General features: G+C 32.1%; 1 protein-coding gene across 2 annotated transcripts in view; it reads right to left on the bottom strand.

Moving 5' to 3' along the window:
• Positions 1-21,158, bottom strand: part of LOC145284737 (protein furry-like) — an 881,988-nt gene that overhangs the window by 762,896 nt on the left and 97,934 nt on the right. For both annotated transcript variants that reach the window (XM_080133679.1, XM_080133680.1), the window contains exons 2-4: positions 15,096-15,285; positions 11,922-11,975; positions 6,603-6,739 (exon numbers count right to left, since the gene is read on the bottom strand). In XM_080133679.1, coding sequence (XP_079989805.1) covers positions 6,603-6,739; positions 11,922-11,975; positions 15,096-15,269 — 365 coding nt within the window. In that variant the 5' untranslated portion in view covers positions 15,270-15,285. The remainder of the gene's footprint in view (positions 1-6,602; positions 6,740-11,921; positions 11,976-15,095; positions 15,286-21,158) is intronic.

The raw sequence follows: 21,158 nt of genomic DNA, 5'->3' as shown, positions 1-21,158 counted from the left end.
CATTTCATTTCAATGAGAGGTTTTTGAAATTCATTGAATTACAATTTAATATATATATATATATATATATATATATATATATATATAATATAAAGCTGAACGTCTGTGTATGTGTCTGGTCACTAATAGGCTCCTATATGGTTGACTATTATAGAAAACTGATCACATAATGATAGAAGATGTATCGAGACACAGGAATGGGTATGTTTGATCTGACATAATGATGATTCATTAAAATTGTGGGGTCTGTATATGCGCCTGGTCCACAAAGTATGGAAATAAAAAATTTTAAAATTAAAACAAAAACGTTTACAAGGGTTTTATATATAGATGTACATAATAATATTTTGATAATTATGTTTTAACTTAAATAGGGATGGTATTATAAAATTGTGGGGTCTGCGTTCACGCCTGGCCTCCATAGAATGGAAATAGGCACAAACTTTAATAAAGACTTTTCATATCTATCTGTGCAAGTATACTTTGATAATTATGTTTCAGTTTGAAGAAATATGGTATAATAAAATTATGGGGTGTTCGTTCGCGCCTGACCTCCATAGAATGGAAATATGTCACAAAGTTTAAGAAGGTTTTTTAATATAGATCCACAGAATATTGTGATAAGTGTTTCAGTGTGAACAGGTATGGTATAATCAATTATGGGGTTTATCTATTTTATTTTTACTTTCATCATATTTTGCTTTGGTTTTGATACCCCCAAATTCGAAGATATCTCTTTACAACCCTTCCTTTTCATAACCTATCAAACTTTCATAAATCAGAGTCCATTTTCTGTAGGTTGTTTTTGAACCCAGTCAACGACGGGTACTTTTGCTAGTATATATATACAAATATATTTTAAGCCCCCCTCTTTGGGTAGAGCATTGTTGTAAATAATCTCACCCGCTACTTAATTGACTGAAAATGCGAAGCTTGTTGTCGGTTTGTTTACGAACAGGCGATTTGAGTACTATAAAAGTGGTGGCGGGTATCTATTTAAATAGAGATTCCGACGAGTTATTTATGGGCATCAATTCTATGGTCGAGTGGGAGAACTGCTGACTGTCAACATGACGGTTCTAGGTTCAATCCTTGGCTTGGGAGAGATGCTAGTCTAGCGCGCACTGAAGAGTTGTGATACAATGAAACTAGACTGTATGTCAATGACTACAAATATATTTTAAGCCCCCCTCTTTGGGTAGAGCACTGTTGTAAATAATCTCACCCGCTACTTAATTGGCTGAAAATGCGGAGCTCGTTGTTGGTTTGTTTAAAAACAGGCGATTTGAGCACTATAAAAGTGGTGACGGGTGTCTATTTAAATAGAGATTCCGACGAGTTATTTACGGGCGTCAATTCTATGGTCGAGTGGGAGAACTGCCAACTGTCAACACGATGGTTCTAGGTTCAATCCTTGGCTTGGGAGAGATGCTAGTCTAGCGGCACTGATGAGTTGTGATACAACGAAACAGGACTGTATGTCGATGACTACAAATATATATATATATATATATATATATATATATATATATATATATAAATATGTATGAATAAAAAAATCAATACAAAAAAATATAAATGTTTATATCTCTCCTGTATTTATTTCCTGTGTGTTGACGTGTAGGAATACAAAAAGTCTATTGAAAAAAAAAACAAGAATGTTCGCTTCAAAAGCACATAATTTTCGACCGATCCTTCGATCTTCCTCAGTGTGAATGATGGAAAACATGAGTGAGTGAGCAGAGTTAGCAGCGGGAGGAGGGGCACGGGTAGAGCCATTAAGGTAAAGATCTATTTGAATATGACCCTTCCAGCATTTTCGACTTGGAATGGTCAGCAACTTGTGTGGCCTCTGTTCAAAACTAAGGCTTTCATAAAACTTTGAATTGGACACCCACGCATTGCACGAACATACTCGCATATGGGAACATACATGTATATACACTTGCGCACTACCATATATGCTTCTTCACGTATCCATAGATACACAGGATACGCGCACCCACGTTTATGGACATGTTTACATATACAGCTGGAGATTGATGAGCAGATTTAGGTGATAAGCTAAGTGGGTGCGAAGTAGAATGTCTTTTCCAAGAACTTGGACTTATAGATTTATTTTGGGTCTAGGTTGTCTGGATTGTCTGCACGTATGCACACACTCACACACACACACACACACACACATGTTTATTTATTTTTTTAAAAACGCTACTGTAGATTTCGTTAATTGATATATACAAACATATAATGTTGGAAAAAATAAACAGAATGAAGTGTAATAACTAAATAAACGGAGAATATTCTTCTGATCATTTATTTAATTTTTTCTACTATTGTTCAAACATATTAAAATTTATTAAATATTCGGATTGCTCTTTTTCTTTTTTCTCCCACACCCATGCATACATGCATACATACATACATACATAAAGTAAGTGCCAAGTATAGGGTGAAAGCATTGTTTTTTAAATTAGAAGCCATCACAAAAACTGGAAGCTCGATATGCCAGTTAGAGAAATCAGAGGTTAATAACGTTTAATGTTGGAAATTAAACTGAAAGATGTATTGCAATGCTTAAACAAGGAGTTGAATAATAGTAACAACAACAACAATCGCAATAATAGTAATAATAATACATACATACATATATATATGTACATATATATATATACATTAGTGATAATAACAATAATAATAGTGATAATAATAATAGTCATAATAACGATGATAATAATAATAGCGATAATAGGAATAATAATAATAATAGTGATAATGATAGTGATAATAATCATAGTAATGATAGTAGTAGTAATAATAATAATAACAATGGCAATAATAGGAATAATGATAATAATAATAGTGATAACAATAATGATAATAATCATAGTAATGATAGTAGTAATGATAATAACAACAGTACTAATAATAATGATAATAATAAAGATATTAATAACTATTATAGTAATAATAATAATAATAATAATAAACTCAATCCTGTATATCTTATTAGAGGGGTACTATAGTATATAGGTTTTGTGAGGGGGAATAGGAGGCGCACTTGTGTCTACACTTGTGCATTTGTGTGCGCACGTATGCATGCTCAGAAAATCGACTTAAATATATGTCGGAAATTAAAATGTGTGGAATCTGAAAAAATAAAATAAAATGAAGTAGAAGACCTTACGTAAATAATAACTACCTTCTAGTGGGGGATGCTAAGCCATTCTTCCACCGTGAATACTCACTCTGCCCTGTGCCCTGTGGGGAAATGTCTTTGGTAGGTTTCTATTTTTTATGAAAAGAGTACTCATTTAGCGGTCCCAAATCTTTATTGAGACCGGAGATGTGTGTATTAATATATATATATATATATATATAAAAATATGTTCGATGTGATAACTAATGGCTACACATATGCAAACATGTTTCAGTGACCACCCTGCCAGGGAAAATCACCTCATCAGGCCAAGAATATTCACAAGATATATATATGTACATATATATATATATATATATATATATATATATATATATATATATATATACATTAGTGATAATAACAATAATAATAGTGATAATAACAATGATAATAATAATAGTAATAATAATAATAATAATAATAGTGATAATGATAATAATCATAGTAATAATAGTAGTAGTAATAATAATAATAATAACAATGGCAATAATAGGAAGAAGAATAAGAATAATAATAATGATAATAATAATAACTCTTGTGGATATTCTTGGCCTGATGAGGTGATTTTCCCCGGCAGGGTGGTCACTGAAACATGTTTGCATATGTGTAGCCATTAGTTATCACATCCGACATATTTATATTGCTCTGTCTTAACATTGAGCACTCTTTGGTTGACACATTTTGGTTTTGTTTAAATAATACTACCAATAATATATAAAATATATATATATATATATATATATATATATAGTAATATGCGGAATAATAATTAGCAATAAATAGTGATATTTACAACTAGAAATAATAATTAGCAATAAATAGTGATATTTACAACTAGAAATAATAATTAGCAATAAATAGTGATATTTACAACTAGAAATAATAATTAGCAATAAATAGTGATATTTACAACTAGAAATAATAATTAGCAATAAATAGTGATATTTACAACTAGAAATAAAAAAGGTTTAAGGCTCCAAAATTCGTACTAGAACTGTCTGCAAGAACCCGTGGCACAGTGGTTGGAGTATTTGGAAAAATCAATTGTAAAAGCGATATTCTCCGGAAGGTTGAAGACAGTGTGGGTAACCGAAAAATCCAATTGCGAATTACTTAGGACCTTTATCCAGTCATGGCTGATGGAATGAGAGAATGCTATCTCTGTGAAGTAAATAAAGGGTTCCATTCAAAATTCCGTCCAAATTTTCAGAGTTCGACAGGATACATCTGAAAGAAGGTCGAAGATTACATTGACCAAATCATTGTGAAAATGACACTCAAGATGAGAACAATAGTCCAATGAATCTAAATAATATGATTAACCAATCCTCATCTCAAAACTTCAGTAATATAAAACCATAATGGTCCACAATGAATAAATGCAAATGTAGGTGTGAATATTGAACGATAATGTTTCTTTTACATTTTGCTCAAAATCCAAGAAACTAATACCAATTGAGCATTAGAATTTAAATGTTCCAGCTTGGAATTTGTTTTCATTCATTTTTTAATAATTGTCTCTCTTTTTTTTTTTTCATTTTTCTTAAACTTTTTCTTCTAGGGGATGGGACATCCAACCAGATGTCTGACATTTACCCCTATTTTAGTGAGTCCAACCAAGAGATCTTTTCAGGATTCTCCGTCCCTTTCAGTGCAATCGTTTGTATTTCACTTGCACTTGGTTCACCGGGTATGCTTGCTATGTACTTTTTAAAGTTCTTTTTCATAAGCCCAGTTGCTCCTATGATGACTGGTATAATTGAAACGTCTTTTAATTTCCAATTTCGTTTCGTTTCATATCATACATAAGTCCTTGATACTTTGTTATCTTTTCCCTCTCAACTCTGTTAAGCCCTGTATCATTGGGTACACTGACCTCTATTACGGTCGCTTTTTTATTTGCTCTGTCCCAAATCACTATATCTGGTTTAACAGCTGCGTTTTCAAGATATGTAGCAGTAGGGATTATGTAGTCATAGTGAATAGTGTAGTTGTCATTCCCAACTGTTCGTTCGGGTATATGTTCCCAGGAGTTTTTACTACACTGAATGTTGAGTTTCTTACATATCTTCCAGTGAAGGTATTTGCAAACTCCGTTATGGCGATCTGTATAATAACCGTCTCCAAGTAGGACTTTGCAACCAGAAATCAGGTGGCCCAAGGTATAATTATATTGTGTCAAGGAAGAACAATATAACCAAAATTACCTCATTTACTTAATTCAAGAGAATGATATAGATATTTTTATTACGATTCGCCCATTATCAATACTTAACATTTCCCTCATTATTGTTAACTATAGTTTAATGTTAACTAAAAGTCATTTTTTGACACTAATTAGATTAATTTCAGTGAAATTCTACCAAAAATTCTAAATCATTACTCTATTATATTATACAACTCAAATGGTCTTGCTTGGGCATTAAGACTGTCTATCCAGTTTACGAGTTCTGATTTAACAAATTCTACACATGCATAAATAAATAAAAACAAAGCCATAATTTTTTTTTTTTTTTTAAAGTCAGCAATTTATGGATCGTCATTTTTTTCATTTTATTTATTTTTAAATAGATTTATACATTTTATTTTTCTACACTCTTAACATAAATAAAACAAAGATAAATAAATAAAACTGGAAATAATTTTTAAAAAAATGTCAAATCATTCTGCTTAAGTGTTTTACTTTCTTTTTATATTTAAAATAATAAAATACACAAATATTTTTTTAATAATTTGCCGGTGGATGTTGAAACTAAAATACAAAGTAAGACATTTCATAGTTAACTGGTTGGTTAAGGAAAAACAAAGAAATTAAAGCTATTTAACCGTTAAGTTCTATTTCAGTTTCCTTTAATTTTAAAAGTGAATTTATCACTGTCCCTGTAACCAAATACAATATCAGTCACTTTCCGATGTATTTGCTTTCGTTTTTTATGATTTAAACTATTTTAAAGTCTTTTTTTATTACATTAGATTCCGTAATTGGCAGTTTAAAGACGTTAAAATTACTTTTGAATGGTTATTAATACTTTGAAGATTATAGAAACAAACTTTTTAACCTGTTAAACTTATGGAAATAGTAAGCATAGGCATAAAATACTCCATAGACTCAAAGACACCAATTTTTCATTTGTAACAAATTAAAATTGAAATAAAAAAATTTATAAATCTGTAAGTTCCAACTTGTTGAAAGGTTATTTCATAGTAATATTTTAATCTTTGGTCTTTTGTAAAAGAATTGAAAATATCAACTGACTTTAGGAATAATTATTTGGTGGAGATGAGAGTTTATTATTACTCATGTTTTCATTTAGATAGTTAAATAGAAATGAAGAAAAACAATGCAAACTAATATTAAAATTTATTGTGTGGAATAAAAATCCAAAAGTAAAATATTTACCCTTTATTTTTGGAAGCACGCCCTTTGTCAAAAGTGATGCCATCATCTGAGATGAACTGTCTCCCATACCATTTGAAGAACGTTCGCAATAGAGAGGGAAGTGATTGCTCTGCAACACATCCAAGTGCTGATAGAATCTGGTGATAAAAAACATGTTTTATTAAATAGAAAATAAAACATACTTTTCAAGAATTTGTCTTCCTCATATAAAAAGTAATTTTGGTTCATTAATAAAAGTAAAAAATAATGATTCATTTGTGTTCCTAATTTAAATAACATTACTTATTCTTCTGTGCCACTGTCAAAGAATTGTCATTTTAATGAAACTGACTTAATCCATTTGATGTAAACTGTGTCAATCGCTTTATTGCAGATTAGTAAAATATCAATATTTCACTAAATATATGTCACAAAAAGTGAAAATTGTATTATCGAATGACTGTTTCAAGGTTAGTTATTTCCCAAAATTTATTTCAAATTCATGCGATATTCACAAAGTTATGACATTTTATTTATTAATTATTATTTTATTATTTATACTGTCCATTGCTTTATTGTAGGTCTTTTAAAATGCCAAAAAAGGGGCGATTAACAGTTATCGAAAAGGAAAGGATTGTTGTTGGACTCACAGAAGGACTGTTCATCATAGATTTAGCTATCGAGCTGGAAAGGGATCCAAGACTTTGGCTTCATTCGTGAATAACTCCAACAACAAATCCAGAAAGGATAAGGGCACCAGGAGAAACCTTCCACATCGTGATATTTGGAAAATTTGTAGAGAAGTCAACCAAAACCAAAACAGCAGCAGTGCTTCCATTTTTGCAAGAGCTGGAATCACTCCAAGATCAAGACAGGCCCGATGTAATGTGTTGAAGGAGATGGCAAGGAACATCAAAACTATTCCAAGGCCTCCATTGAGCAAACAATATAGGGAAAAACGAAAGGCTTGGGCACAAAATTACATGAAAATGGATTTCCAATTTCTCCTATTTAGATGAAACCCGTACTACTCTTGACGGTCTGGATGGATGGGCCAAAGTTTGGAAATCAAACAGAACTCCAACCCCATAGAAAGTTCATCGCCAATGAGGAGATGGAGTCATCATGCTTTGGGCTGGAATCATTAGCAATTAGTTGGTTGGACTAATCTGAGTTCCAGAGGATGTAAAACTTACCAGCAATGCGTACACAACCTTTTTGGATAAACATTTGTTGCGATGGCTAGATGACCTACTATTGTCACCTTGCTTTCAGATGATTTTTATGCATGACAATGCACCATTCCATTCTGCTAGGACGACTGCAGCTTTCCTTGAATCTATGGGCTTCTTTGGAGAAACTCTCATGACCTGACCACCGTGTTCTCCAGACCTTAACCCCATTGAATATCTCTGGTCAATATTAAAAAGAGGAGTTTATGAAGGAGGAAAGCAATTTATGTCAAAGGATGCCTTGCGGAGAACATAGTTGATATTGCTAGAGCCATAACTCCTTTTTGAGATCAAACAATTGACTTCTCCAGGGGACAAAAGGTTGTTTTAAGTTATTTAAAAAATGGTGGATATGTTGATAAATAATTAATTTATTTGAGGCTTAGCACCTAGCATGTGCTTTTTCTCATTATTCTTTGACAGAAAAATATAATAAAAAATAAAGTTTGCATGATAAGGCATTGTAATTTTCCCTAAAACAACATTTTAAGAGACCTGCAATAAAGTGATGGACAGTGGAAATTCCACAATAAAGAATAAAATAATATAACTTTGTGAATATTGTATGAATCTGAATAAAATTTTTGGAAATAACTAACCTTAAAGCAGTCGTTTGGTGATATAATTTTCATTTTGTTGTGACATATATTTAGTGAAATATTGATATTTTACTAATCTGTAATAAAGCGATTGACACAGTTTATATTCATGGCTACCATGTTTTATTGTATGAGATAATATTAATTTCTAGGAGTTTTATTATTATAATTACTGCTCATTTTGTATTTGAAATTGTCAGATAAACTCACAGAGTTGTACAAATGCTTCTTGATGAGAATGGTTAATATGATATGCAATTCCTTACTACCTTCTGAACTTCCTCCTATTTTATAAGTGGATTAATTTCTGTACCAAACATAATATTCTATTCACTCCCAGATGGTGCATGCAATGTAACTCTTCTATTTCACCAATGTTTGTTTTGTTGTGTTTCTTTCTGCGAAGCACAAACACTGCCTTTATTCACAGTACAAATTTGGATATTAACTCTCCAACTATTCCTAATCTCCACAATGGAGTTAAACTGACATTTTTTAATATTTTGGTACTAGACGTAACTCCGCGTTCGCTCAGCTTTCCACGGAGCATGACGTCAATGGCCGGATTATGCTAAGCATCACCAATAAAATCATAGCAATCTTATCTAAAAGAAAATAGCAAAATGTTAAATGTAGAAACATCCCCCCCCCTAAAAAAACTAGCATATTTTTTAATTTTTATTAACTGTATGAAGAAAAGGTTATAAGTGCTTTTTTTTGTCAAATAATTTTAAGCAAATGTTTTCAAGAAAAGGTTCAAAGGAACAAGTTATTTTTTTAAAACGATTTTTGTTTGTTTAAAAATGTGATTGTTTTCTTTAAGAAGAAAAATTGGAAAAGAACTTTTTTTTTGTTTTCAAGCATTTTTTTTTTGTTGTTTATGAAGGAAACTTGGAAGAAACTTTCTATTTTTTTAAAGTTCTACTTGCTTTTTAAGGGTTTTCAAGTTATATTTAGGGTCTTTTTTTTTTTTCACATATTTTTTAAAGCATTTTTGGATAAAAAAATTAAAACAAAATTGAGTGGGTTAAGATTTTTTTTTTTTACTGCCGAGATTTAACAAAGAAGATCCCAGTCTGGATTACTGTCCAGCGTTGACACTTCACATTTGCACATCTCCAGCCATAGACGTCAGTAATGCTCTCTCTTTTTGCTGGGCTACACTTGTGGCCGCATGTTGCACATTGTATTGTTTTTGCCAGTAGTTCCTGCTATTGACAAAAGTCAATTACGGCATCCAGTGTCTGTAGCTGTTGTTGGCCCAAGATAGTCAAATTCATGGTTTGCTCTTCTCTCCCTGACTGGCTTGCATGTAAGAAATGGTGGGCTTTTTTTTGTGTGTGTGTGTGCGTGCGTGCGTGTGTGTGTTGATTTTTTTTTTTCCTTATCCAATATTTATCCAATTTCTTATCTTCTGCTCGGACATAGCACTTGCATGCATGTGCGTCAAGTTGAAACTAAGCATGTAGCGTTGTGATTGGCTGATCGCCATGTTATGTCAGACAGCAGCTAAACTCAAGCTGTTGATGTCATGTTCTATGGAAAGCCGAGTGAACGCTGAGTTACGTCTGGTTCAAAGGATGCACTAGTACCATTATTTATCATATCTCTCAATGCACATATTGAGTATTCTTTTAACTTCTGATATGCAAAGAGGGGGTACACTTGACTGGACATTAAATTAAGAAAGTCGTTTCCAGATATACTATAAAGGGACAAATCCAAATGAAAAAGTATTCGGGATAGTTAAGGATAAATATAAACATTGTAGGAGAGAATTGCAACAGAGGATATTAGCAACAAATGAACATGACAAAAGGGATGATTGGAAATGTCACTATGAGAAATTTTTTAATACTGAGTTGTCATGGAATCATAAAAATCTAGAAGTTGCAGAATCATTAACACATCCAGGTAGAGCTGCAAGTAGGATGAAAAAGGTAAGGCTGAAAGAGCCTCGGGCATTAATGCAAAAATGTTAAACACTGCAGGTGAAACAAGCATTGAAATAATCATAACTTTGACAAATCAGAATTTCAGAGCCATTAATTTTGTCAAGAAATTTTGTGACTTTGGAGCACAGGGTTGATCAGGTGCAAGTGTGATTGCAAGACTGGATGTAACTGCCCTTATCAACCAGCTGAGTATTACCACTGTACATCAAAGGAAGAGTCTATCTGGCATTATGTACATAGTGTGATCATATATAGAAGTGAAACCTGACCAGTGAGGATTGGGAACATGTTCTGTATAGAAAGAAATTATATGAAAATGATATGATGGATGTGTACTGTGAGTCTCAATAACAAGTTTAAATGTGATGATCTCAGAGGAAGATTAAATCTGAACAGTATAGGGATGGACTCTCTTTTCACATGCAGCTAAGAATGTTGACTTGGAAAATGACTTATAAAAAAGGAAAAGTGATTAGAAAGTAAGATAAGCCAATGACAGTGGAGTAGCACAGACTGGATAGCACCCTGAGAAAGATGGAGAAAGTAGTTGAGAAAACAGGTAGATGTAGTCAATTTCACTGATCAGCTGGGAGTAACTGAGAGAAAGATCAGACATCTAGGAGATGAGTAGATTAAAGAGAACAGATGAATAGATTTAAGAAATCAGTCTAAATTGTTTGAGTCAGAGTTGTCAATGAAAGTTAAACAGAAAGTTAGATTGAGTTGAGTAGACGATGAGAGGAGGTGATGGATGACAATGATGGTCTCAACATACAAATTATCTAAGTTAGATCTTAGCTGATGTACGTGAACTTAACCCTAATGTAGATGCTAGTGGTGAGAACTCAACAACGCACACACACATATGCGTGTTAGCAACAAGTCAAATACAATGTGTGCATTTGAGTTTGCATTTTTTGAGTTTTGCTTTGAATACAATTTGTAAACCAGTCCACCTGCTCTCGATTGCTGACATAGCCAGAACAGAAAATGAAAACAAAAAGAAAACCACAGCACAAACGTTAGGGTCTGTGACATGGTATATGGTTTTATATAGGAGTAGAAAAGGAGACTTTGATAATATAGCACTGTTGAAAAAATGGGTAAGAGTTCTTGATGATGATGATAATGACGATGACAACAATGATGATTACCAAATAAACACTGGTTTCAATACAAAATAAAAACAGATCTCACTCAAGTAAATATAATAAGCAGATCAAAACATTTTAATAGAAGAGATGAATAGTGTCCTATAAATTCAATAATTATCAGTAATTTCAACATTTCAAACAAATGCCAGTAATTTTGTTAACTAAGTTTCCTATAAATTTCATTGATTATTTCAGATAAACAATGAAATATTAGTAGTATTTTATATCTATAATTAAAAAATATCAAAAGATAGAAATATCAATGATATTATCCATTTAATATTCACTTTATGTTCAATACAAAAGAAAATTATTGTTTGAATGTACTAATATTTAATTTACAGAAAAAAACATTTCTCTACACAATCTTTTTTTACGGACTGAAATGTAAAAATAATACCTGATCAAATTGAGAATCTTCATTTCGCTGTAAAGACTTTGAAAGAAAGCGGTCCTGAAAAATAGATTGTGATCATAAAATGAATATAGTGGTTTCTCTTTCAACCAAGTTTGATTGAACAAAATGAAGAAATTGATTCTCTTTATTTAATTGAACAATGAAATAAGACATCAGCAAAAGTTATCGATTTTGTTTAATCAAACTTGTTTACATAAAGATAATAAACACATTATAAAAAGATAGACAAATTAGAATGATAATTAGTAGGAGAGTGAATACCGTCAACAAGACTCATTGGTTTTATTCAATTCAATCATCCCCCCACACACACATACACGTTTAAAAAGTTATACATAACCGCAATTCAAGTTGATTAGATTTTAGAAATCTATTAAACAGCTAAATAAAACAACACATGAAAAATTATTCTCTTTTGAGAATTTTTTTAAAGAGTTTTTCATCTCAACACCAAGTTGTGGTCTCCATGGAAACTAACAAAAGATGTATGATAGTCACTTTTGTCTCATTAAAAGAAAAGCAACATTCTATGTCCATCTTGCATGGAACAGCTTAGCAGACAAGTGATGATGCCTATCATATCCCGGTAGAAAGTAGCTTTGAATAAATATTCAGATTGTATATAGATATACAAATCTTCTAACTGTTCATTTACATGAATTGTTGCATTTCGTTATTTTTGTTGTTAATAAATTTAATTGTGAATTAAAAAAACACACAAGAAACATGGAATATGAAAAGCAGAAACGTAGGTTTTATATGAATTCAGACATAATTAACCAATAGAGATTTGTAAAAAAGTAAGAATATGTTTTATGGTGAAATCAAAGTGTAGTAAATGTGAAATCATATTGTACACATTTCATAAATTAACTATGTGTGAAATCATATTGTACACATTTCATGAATTAACTATGCCTGAAATTGTATTGTACACATTTCATGAATTAACTACATGTGAAATCATATTGTTAAAATGTCATGAATTAACTATGTGTGAAATCATATTGTTAAAATGTCATGAATTAACTATGTGTGAAATCATATTGTTAAAATGTCATGAATTAACTATGTGTGAAATCATATTGTTAAAATGTCATGAATTAACTATGTGTGAAATCATATTGTTAAAATGTCATGAATTAACTATGTGTGAAATCATATTGTTAAAATGTCATGAATTAACTATGTGTGAAATCATATTGTTAAAATGTCATGAATTAACTATGTGTGAAATCATATTGTTAAAATGTCATGAATTAACTATGTGTGAAATCATATTGTTAAAATGTCATGAATTAACTATGTGTGAAATCATATTGTTAAAATGTCATGAATTAACTATGTGTGAAATCATATTGTTAAAATGTCATGAATTAACTATGTGTGAAATCATATTGTTAAAATGTCATGAATTAACTATGTGTGAAATCATATTGTTAAAATGTCATGAATTAACTATGTGTGAAATCATATTGTTAAAATGTCATGAATTAACTATGTGTGAAATCATATTGTTAAAATGTCATGAATTAACTATGTGTGAAATCATATTGTTAAAATGTCATGAATTAACTATGTGTGAAATCATATTGTTAAAATGTCATGAATTAACTATGTGTGAAATCATATTGTTAAAATGTCATGAATTAACTATGTGTGAAATCATATTGTTAAAATGTCATGAATTAACTATGTGTGAAATCATATTGTTAAAATGTCATGAATTAACTATGTGTGAAATCATATTGTTAAAATGTCATGAATTAACTATGTGTGAAATCATATTGTTAAAATGTCATGAATTAACTATGTGTGAAATCATATTGTTAAAATGTCATGAATTAACTATGTGTGAAATCATATTGTTAAAATGTCATGAATTAACTATGTGTGAAATCATATTGTTAAAATGTCATGAATTAACTATGTGTGAAATCATATTGTTAAAATGTCATGAATTAACTATGTGTGAAATCATATTGTTAAAATGTCATGAATTAACTATGTGTGAAATCATATTGTTAAAATGTCATGAATTAACTATGTGTGAAATCATATTGTTAAAATGTCATGAATTAACTATGTGTGAAATCATATTGTACACATTTCATGAATTCAAAAGAAAAGAGGACAATAAAGGATACTTGTCTTTTTCAAGACAGTCACCTAGGTTGATGAGATATGGAGATGGTAGTGTTCTGATGTGAGAATGTGGATATGAGAATCACACTAGTTTGATTTTTAAGTTCCTCACGAAATACACAACTTCTTATTTATATGGAGATATGTTTGATTGGGTTAATAATAAATATGAAATTCTGTTTAGATGCTTCTGCATATATAAAACACTTTTTATTTGAATGCTGCAGAGAGAACGTTCGTTTTTTTTTCTACATCAATAAAATATAAACATTTTACTTGAATCCACACAAATAAACATCATCATAAACAACATCAATATGAAGAAGCCCAATTTGTTTCATTAAGTTTAAGTTAAGTAAAACCATATCAACAAATGTAAGGGATGTAATTCCTAAAAATATTAATTTTTTATTTATTGCAAACTATTATCCTCATCTTTTTTAGTTGTTGTTTTAACGTTTCGGCCAACTATTCCTCTGGCCTTCGTCAGGTGGTAACCGCAACAGGATAGGAACTCCGAATTTCCTGACTGCATCCACAGCAATTACTGCCTTCTGTAGTTGTTGTCGTCGTCTCACCATGTTTTGGTCAAATAAGCCTCTGGCCGGCTTTGGGTAGGATTGAAACCGCTATCTTCAGACAATTCTCACCTGGAACTGTAGAGATTCAATGTCTCTATCCACTGCACCATGGGCCCCTTCAGATGCAGTTAGGAGATTCGGAGTCCCAAACGAGTCGTGGTTACCACCTGACGAAGGCCAGAGGAATAGTTGGCCGAAATGTCGTAAAACAACAATTAGAAAAGATGAGGATAATAGTCTGCAATAAATTAAAAAAAAAAAAATAATACTCATCTCAATAATAAATTCCAATTAAATAATTTAAAAATATTACTTCTATTTCACACTCATGAAAGACAGGTTCTTGAGTTACTATACAAGTAAATTTAACACATTAATTTTAGATGTTAAATCTTGAGGAATCTAATAAATTAAAGAACATAGAACATACCAAAGGTTCTGTCAAGACTTGTTCAATTTTTTGTTCAACCAAAGAGCAGAACTCAAGGAATAATGTTTGCAAGACATATTCGCCAGGCCTGACATTTTGATTTAAACCAAAAGAACTACTGCACAAAGTCTCTCTTTTCCATGGAAACTTGACAAATAATTCAGCTTCCTCCATTAGTTGAATTAACGCTCTACAAAAAAAAAAAATAAATAAAAAGTTGAAGACAAAGGCACTGAAATCTTAAAAGAAAACAAAAAAAAATCGAACAAGAAACAAAACCGAATATTGCTTTTTATTTTTTGGCTTATAACTTTTACTTTAATGAGAATAAAGTCTGTGATGTTATAACCCGACAAAGAAATTCCTTCTGCTTTGCCTTTTCAGTCCAATAGAGAATATTATTCTGTTGTTACTTACCAGCAGATCATTGTCACTGTCAACCCAAATAAAGAGTCTATCAAGCATATGTATGCGGTGTGATGATGTATGGAAGTGAAACCTGGCCAGTGAGGACATGCATCGCATAAATAGAAATAATATGAGAATGGTTTGAGGTGTGGTCAATGTGCGACATAAAAAAGGTTTCTTTATTTGTTGTTTAACGACCTTTCAGTTATTATAAGGTTATCTCTGGTTAAACTTTTTTCTCTCGCTTCAGATAGTTTTTACAATGTTTCTTCTCTGTGAAGGTGCTTTTAGAGTGCGAGATCTGACTATTCATAATGTGTGAACGTTTTTGTTTTTAGTTTTTGATATGCTTTCTTTTGTTGTTTGAGATATTATTATTATTTGGACCATTCTTTTGAAAAAGAGTTTTTCAAATTGTTTGCTTGATTACAAGATAAATAAAATTTCTATGCAAATTAATCAGTATTTTTTTCTTTTCAAATGTTATTTTGTTAATGTTAGATTTTTTATTTTTGATTTAATTAATGTATTTTTAAAAAATATTTTTGTACAAATTAGTTTCTATTAGAATCTATATTATTTGAGAAAAAAACTCTTTTAAATAATTTTTGGGTACTTGTGCAGATTTTGAACTGAATGTATTTAAGCATTCACTCTGCTTTGCCCGGAACAAAATGTGCAGCATTTTTGGATAAATTGCCCGGTACAAAATGTGCAGCAATGATAAGGCGATTTTTGGATAAATAAATAGTTTGTTGTTTTGTGCCACATTGCCCTTCAATGTGTTTGTTTATAGTGTTGATAAGAAACTTAAGAAATATAGTGTTTCCAAAAATCAATAAAATTAATAATGCATCATTTATTTGGTAAGTTGTATGTTAATCCAGAAGTTCTAAATATTCTAGATAGAGTGTTTATGTGTAAATGTCATATTGCCCAAAAGCAAAGCCTCAATATTTTTTGTTTTATATTAAACAAGACACTCAGCGTTGAGGGAGACAGATGGGACAACAGAGGAGGGTGAGTAGCGAATGAGGGATAGAAAGAAGTAGAGATAAATTTTAAAAGAATGATGTTACCAACTTTTCGATATCTACTATTTTGTTGTTTATGGACCCTGGGCAATGCCAGGTAGCCTTGCAAGTGTAATAATAAAGGAATATTTATATTATGATATAATGAAAAACAATTATACACAAAATAAATGACAATTTGGTGAATAGTTCAGGAAACTCTTTTACTGTGAAAAATGACATCCTAGTTCACAATATAATATGGATATGATTGATTGGAGACTAACAAAATTTAAAATAGCAGATAATGGCTAACACTATGTAAGTAAACGATACAGATTTAATTGAATTTGAACTGATCCCAATTTGTGTCAGTATTTATTCCCTTATATATAAACGAGCATGTACATAGATACTACAAAAAAATAAACCCCCTTGTTTTCTGATCACCTTTTAATATATCTCTAATTTAGTATAATTTAGAAATGCACAATTTTCTTAATTTTAACATAAATAAGATTCTGTTAGTCAATGCCGTCTGCATTTTCTTGTTTTAAAAGGATGAAGATGTTTGATTTTTAACTTTTGCTGTTTTACAAATTATATAAAAAATGTGAACCTTCCATTTACAAATAACAGAAAGCAGTTATTTATTAAAGTAAGCCTTTAAAAATGAATGTCAAATAAAATATAGAATGCCTATTGATTAAGTGTTTTAAGAATAGTATTTAAATCACATTCTAGATACATTTCAGAGAATTTTATTAGTGATTTTAAGAGATAATTAATTGTAATTTTTAAATTTATTTACATGAGTCAAATACTAATAATCTAATTTTCAGGCTTCAGTCTTAAAATCTTTTTCAACATAAGTACTTTTCAAAATGCCTTGTCTAACATTTTGAAAAAGTATGTTGTCTATTATAAAAAAATGTTTGAACTTCTTTACACTAACTCCTCAATTCATGCTGACTCCTCTTAACTCAATCTACACTGTTAGTAGTGAATACAGGAATGTTAATACGTATTGAGAAATATACAAACATATAAATGACGGACTTCGACAACAGACATGGAGAGAATATTTTATTAGACACCTCACTAACTACCAAGTATATACAACAATGGCCGCTTCCCCACTTCCAACCGGAAATCGCCTCACTAGCAGAGAGAGTTTTTCGGATATGAACCCAAGAATCTTGAATGATGGCACTCCTTTCTTTGTCAAGGAGTCAGCAATTTGTATATCAGTTGGTATCAAAGAGATCTCTTCAATTTCTTTTCTGTCAGTCATTTCTCTTAAAATAGCCATCTCTATGCGAAGTCTCTTATCCAAAATTTGTGTTGAGGAATATACAGAATCATAGAGGCAGGAATTGTCTGTTTTACAGAAGATCTTAATGTTATTGGTTTATCTTTCAGTTGTAATACTTCTAACAAAAGTTTTCAATAAAAAGTGCAGGCTTCTGCCATGTCAACCATGGCTAAAGTTTTAGCAGCTAAAGTACTTTTGACAACTCTTCTAATACGTTTAGACTGCCAGCCAATGGGCATATACTTGTCATTGCTTCCAACTAAAAAAGTATATAGCCTCCCTGTGAATCTCCATCTGTTAAATTGCCAAAAGAAGCATCACTGTATGCAACAATTTTTAGGTGTTCAAGGTTCCCTAAGTCTGGAATATCTATATGACATTTCTCCTTTTTTGTTTTTTTTTACCACCCTGTTAGCCAGTTTTAAGCATTCTACATCTTTTTGTTTTAGCATTGAACTTAACTCACTAACATCATAACTAAGATCAGGTCTGGTTTGGGTGGCTAACCAATTAAGTTGACCGATCAATTGCCTGGTTTCAGTAACCTCTGTTGATGATATTGCATCTTTCAAATTTCTGCCTGCTTCTAGTGGGATACACTTTAGCTTTTTGACATATTCGTCCTGTCCAAGTTTAACAGCATTCCCGTTTTTCTTTATACTTAATCCTATATACTCAGCAACTTCCTCAGATTTGATCTTAAACAAGTGACGAATCTGGTCTATAACTTTGCTCTGAAAAATTTCTGAGCCTGCAAAGCAAAAATCATCAACATGAGTAGCCATAATACCATGCAGCTTGTTTCCAAATTTCCATGTGAATATGGCTTGATCCTATTTTGAAACCACTGCTCCTGATTTCAATAATTCTTCTATGAGTGTCAGGTACCAGGACCTTGATGCATCAGTCAATCCATAAACACATTTGGAGAGTTTCCAAACATATCCTGGAGGTACATTGGCTTCTTTAGAAGGATGCAAATAGATCAGTCGGTCTAACTCTTTACTTTGTAAAAAGGCTGTTTTTATGTCCATTGACTTACACACCCAATGGTTAGATGACATTATAGCCAAAGCTATGCATAAACTTTCTTTAGAGCAGGTTGGAGAATCATTTCTTATGTTGCCAGCATCCCTTTCCTGAAAGCCTCTCGCCACAAGCCTAGCTTTATAGACCTGTTTGCCATTGACATTTTTATTTCTCTTATAGAAAACAAAAAACCATCTTGTGGATATTTTGGGTTGGCCCTGGTCAGGCACTTGGGTGTATACTTTATTTTCAACCCAGCTTTGGAGTTCGTTTTCTCTTGCCATTTCCAAGTCGTGATTAGAAGAGGAAATGTTTTCCTCATCACCAGATGTAACTTCATCCTTATTGGTTCAACTTCATTTTCTTTCCAATCCAATACTCCATGATTAAAGTCGAGCCAAAAGGGTTCACCTTGTTCCATAGCCACATTCATTAAATGCTTATTTTTGCCTGTAGCTTTGCCTGCTCTACTTATGACCTTCAATGTTCGTCATTCCGAATCATCATCATTGGCAAGTTTGCACTTAATGAATTTTCCTGGTTTGGGATTAGGGTGATTGTTTTGCAAATTGGGTTTTCTTTTGGTAGTACATGTGTCTCTCTCACAGTCTGATGTTGTGCAACATGATCATTCAGGGTTTCTGGTTCTTCAGTAACATCGTTCTCGTCAGATATTGATAAGTTTGAAGATTCTTCAGGCTCATTTTGTGAAGTGGTGGATTCAGTTATAGCCTCATTTTCAGAAGAACTTTGATATGTTACTGGGTGAGACACGAGACAACATGGGTGCACTCTTACGTATGTACCTCCATGTTTAACAAGTACCTGCTTGTGCTCCCACCCTATGACAGTTCCTGGACCAAACCATCTATCACAGAAATTTCTCTTATAGAAAACAACATCACCATTTTTGTAGGATTGTGTTGTACTCGTCCTAACTTAATTTTTCCGAAGACTCACACATCATAAATTTTTTTCTAGCTGCATGCATGGCATTGAGCAACAATCTCACTGGTGGAGACACCTTCTAATGCAGGGAGTTTATCATTCAAAAAGGAGGGCAGATTGGGGTTCTTACCAAAAACCAGCTGATTGGGGCTGAATCCATGAGCACTATGAAGTGTGTTCTTTGCACTTATAGCCCATGCTAGTGTTACCTCAAAACTGCAATTTGTGTCCTCTAAAGTCTTTTTTACCATCTCTCCCAATATTCCATTGTGTCGTTCATTTAAACCATTACTCCATGGGCTTTCAGCAGCGGTGGTACACACAACGATATTCAAATTCTGTGCCATGTCACGAAATGATTCATTATCAAATTCCCTACCATTATCGGTTAAGATAGATCCAGGAGTCCCAAAATACGCTATCCAGTGTTTAAATATAGCACTGATGATGTCTGATCTTTCTTTACTAGGAATCTTAACGTCGACACTGTATCTGGTAGCATGGTCAATCAGGTGCAATACTTTGTTACCATAAATCTCTTTAATATCCATAGCAACATAATAAGATCCTAATGGGAATCCAACAATACGTCTAGGTTAATTTTTTTTATAGCGAATACACACGTCACAAGAATTTGGAAGTGTTTGTAAAATTTTAATAAATTCTGAATCTCTTATTCCTACGTGACTAAATAAATCACATAATTTCTTACTACTGGGATGACTGAATTGTCTGTCTCCCATTTTTGCTGACTCATCAGCACAATATTAGCCAGGGACACATAACTTTCATGTTCACCGTCTTCATGTTTGTCCGGGGTATCGTTGACATAAGGGCAGTTGTATGCCCAGTGGAATTTGCAGCCACATTTAAAACACACCGTAGTGTTGCCTGCAGGTCCACGCGGGTTCATTTTGTTTTTGTCAGTGGAGCGTGCTTTGTTGTTGTTGTTGTTGTTATGTCGTTTTCTGCTGCGATGTGTTTTTCCTCGACGACTACTAAAATGCGAATCACTATGGTGCGTAGAGCGACCATAATACACCTTGCTAGGTTCGTTTTTATTTTCAGTGTAGGCAATAATATCTTCCTTCTTAACCACAACGGGTGTTGAATTCATAGATGAAGCATCAAACGGCTGTCTGTGCATAATCTTCTTTAACTGGGTCGACATGGAAGAGAGTGTCAGTTTGCCGACTGTCGCCTTGACTAGTCTTTCATTTTCAGGAGTGAGGGAGGCACTCTTTAATGCCCTGAATGCAAGTACCAGTTCAGGCAGGATAATATTGAAATCTTTCAACTTGGCAACGTGTCGGCCGAAGTTAATAAGGAAGTCTTCCACTGATGTATCGG

This window comes from Euprymna scolopes, chromosome 9, assembly GCF_053919585.1.
Source record: "Euprymna scolopes isolate OS-2025 chromosome 9, ASM5391958v1, whole genome shotgun sequence".
NCBI classification, from domain to species: Eukaryota; Metazoa; Mollusca; class Cephalopoda; order Sepiida; family Sepiolidae; genus Euprymna; species Euprymna scolopes.
The sequence above is the reverse complement of the archived record's forward strand: the minus strand, read 5'-3'. Positions and strand labels throughout refer to the sequence as shown.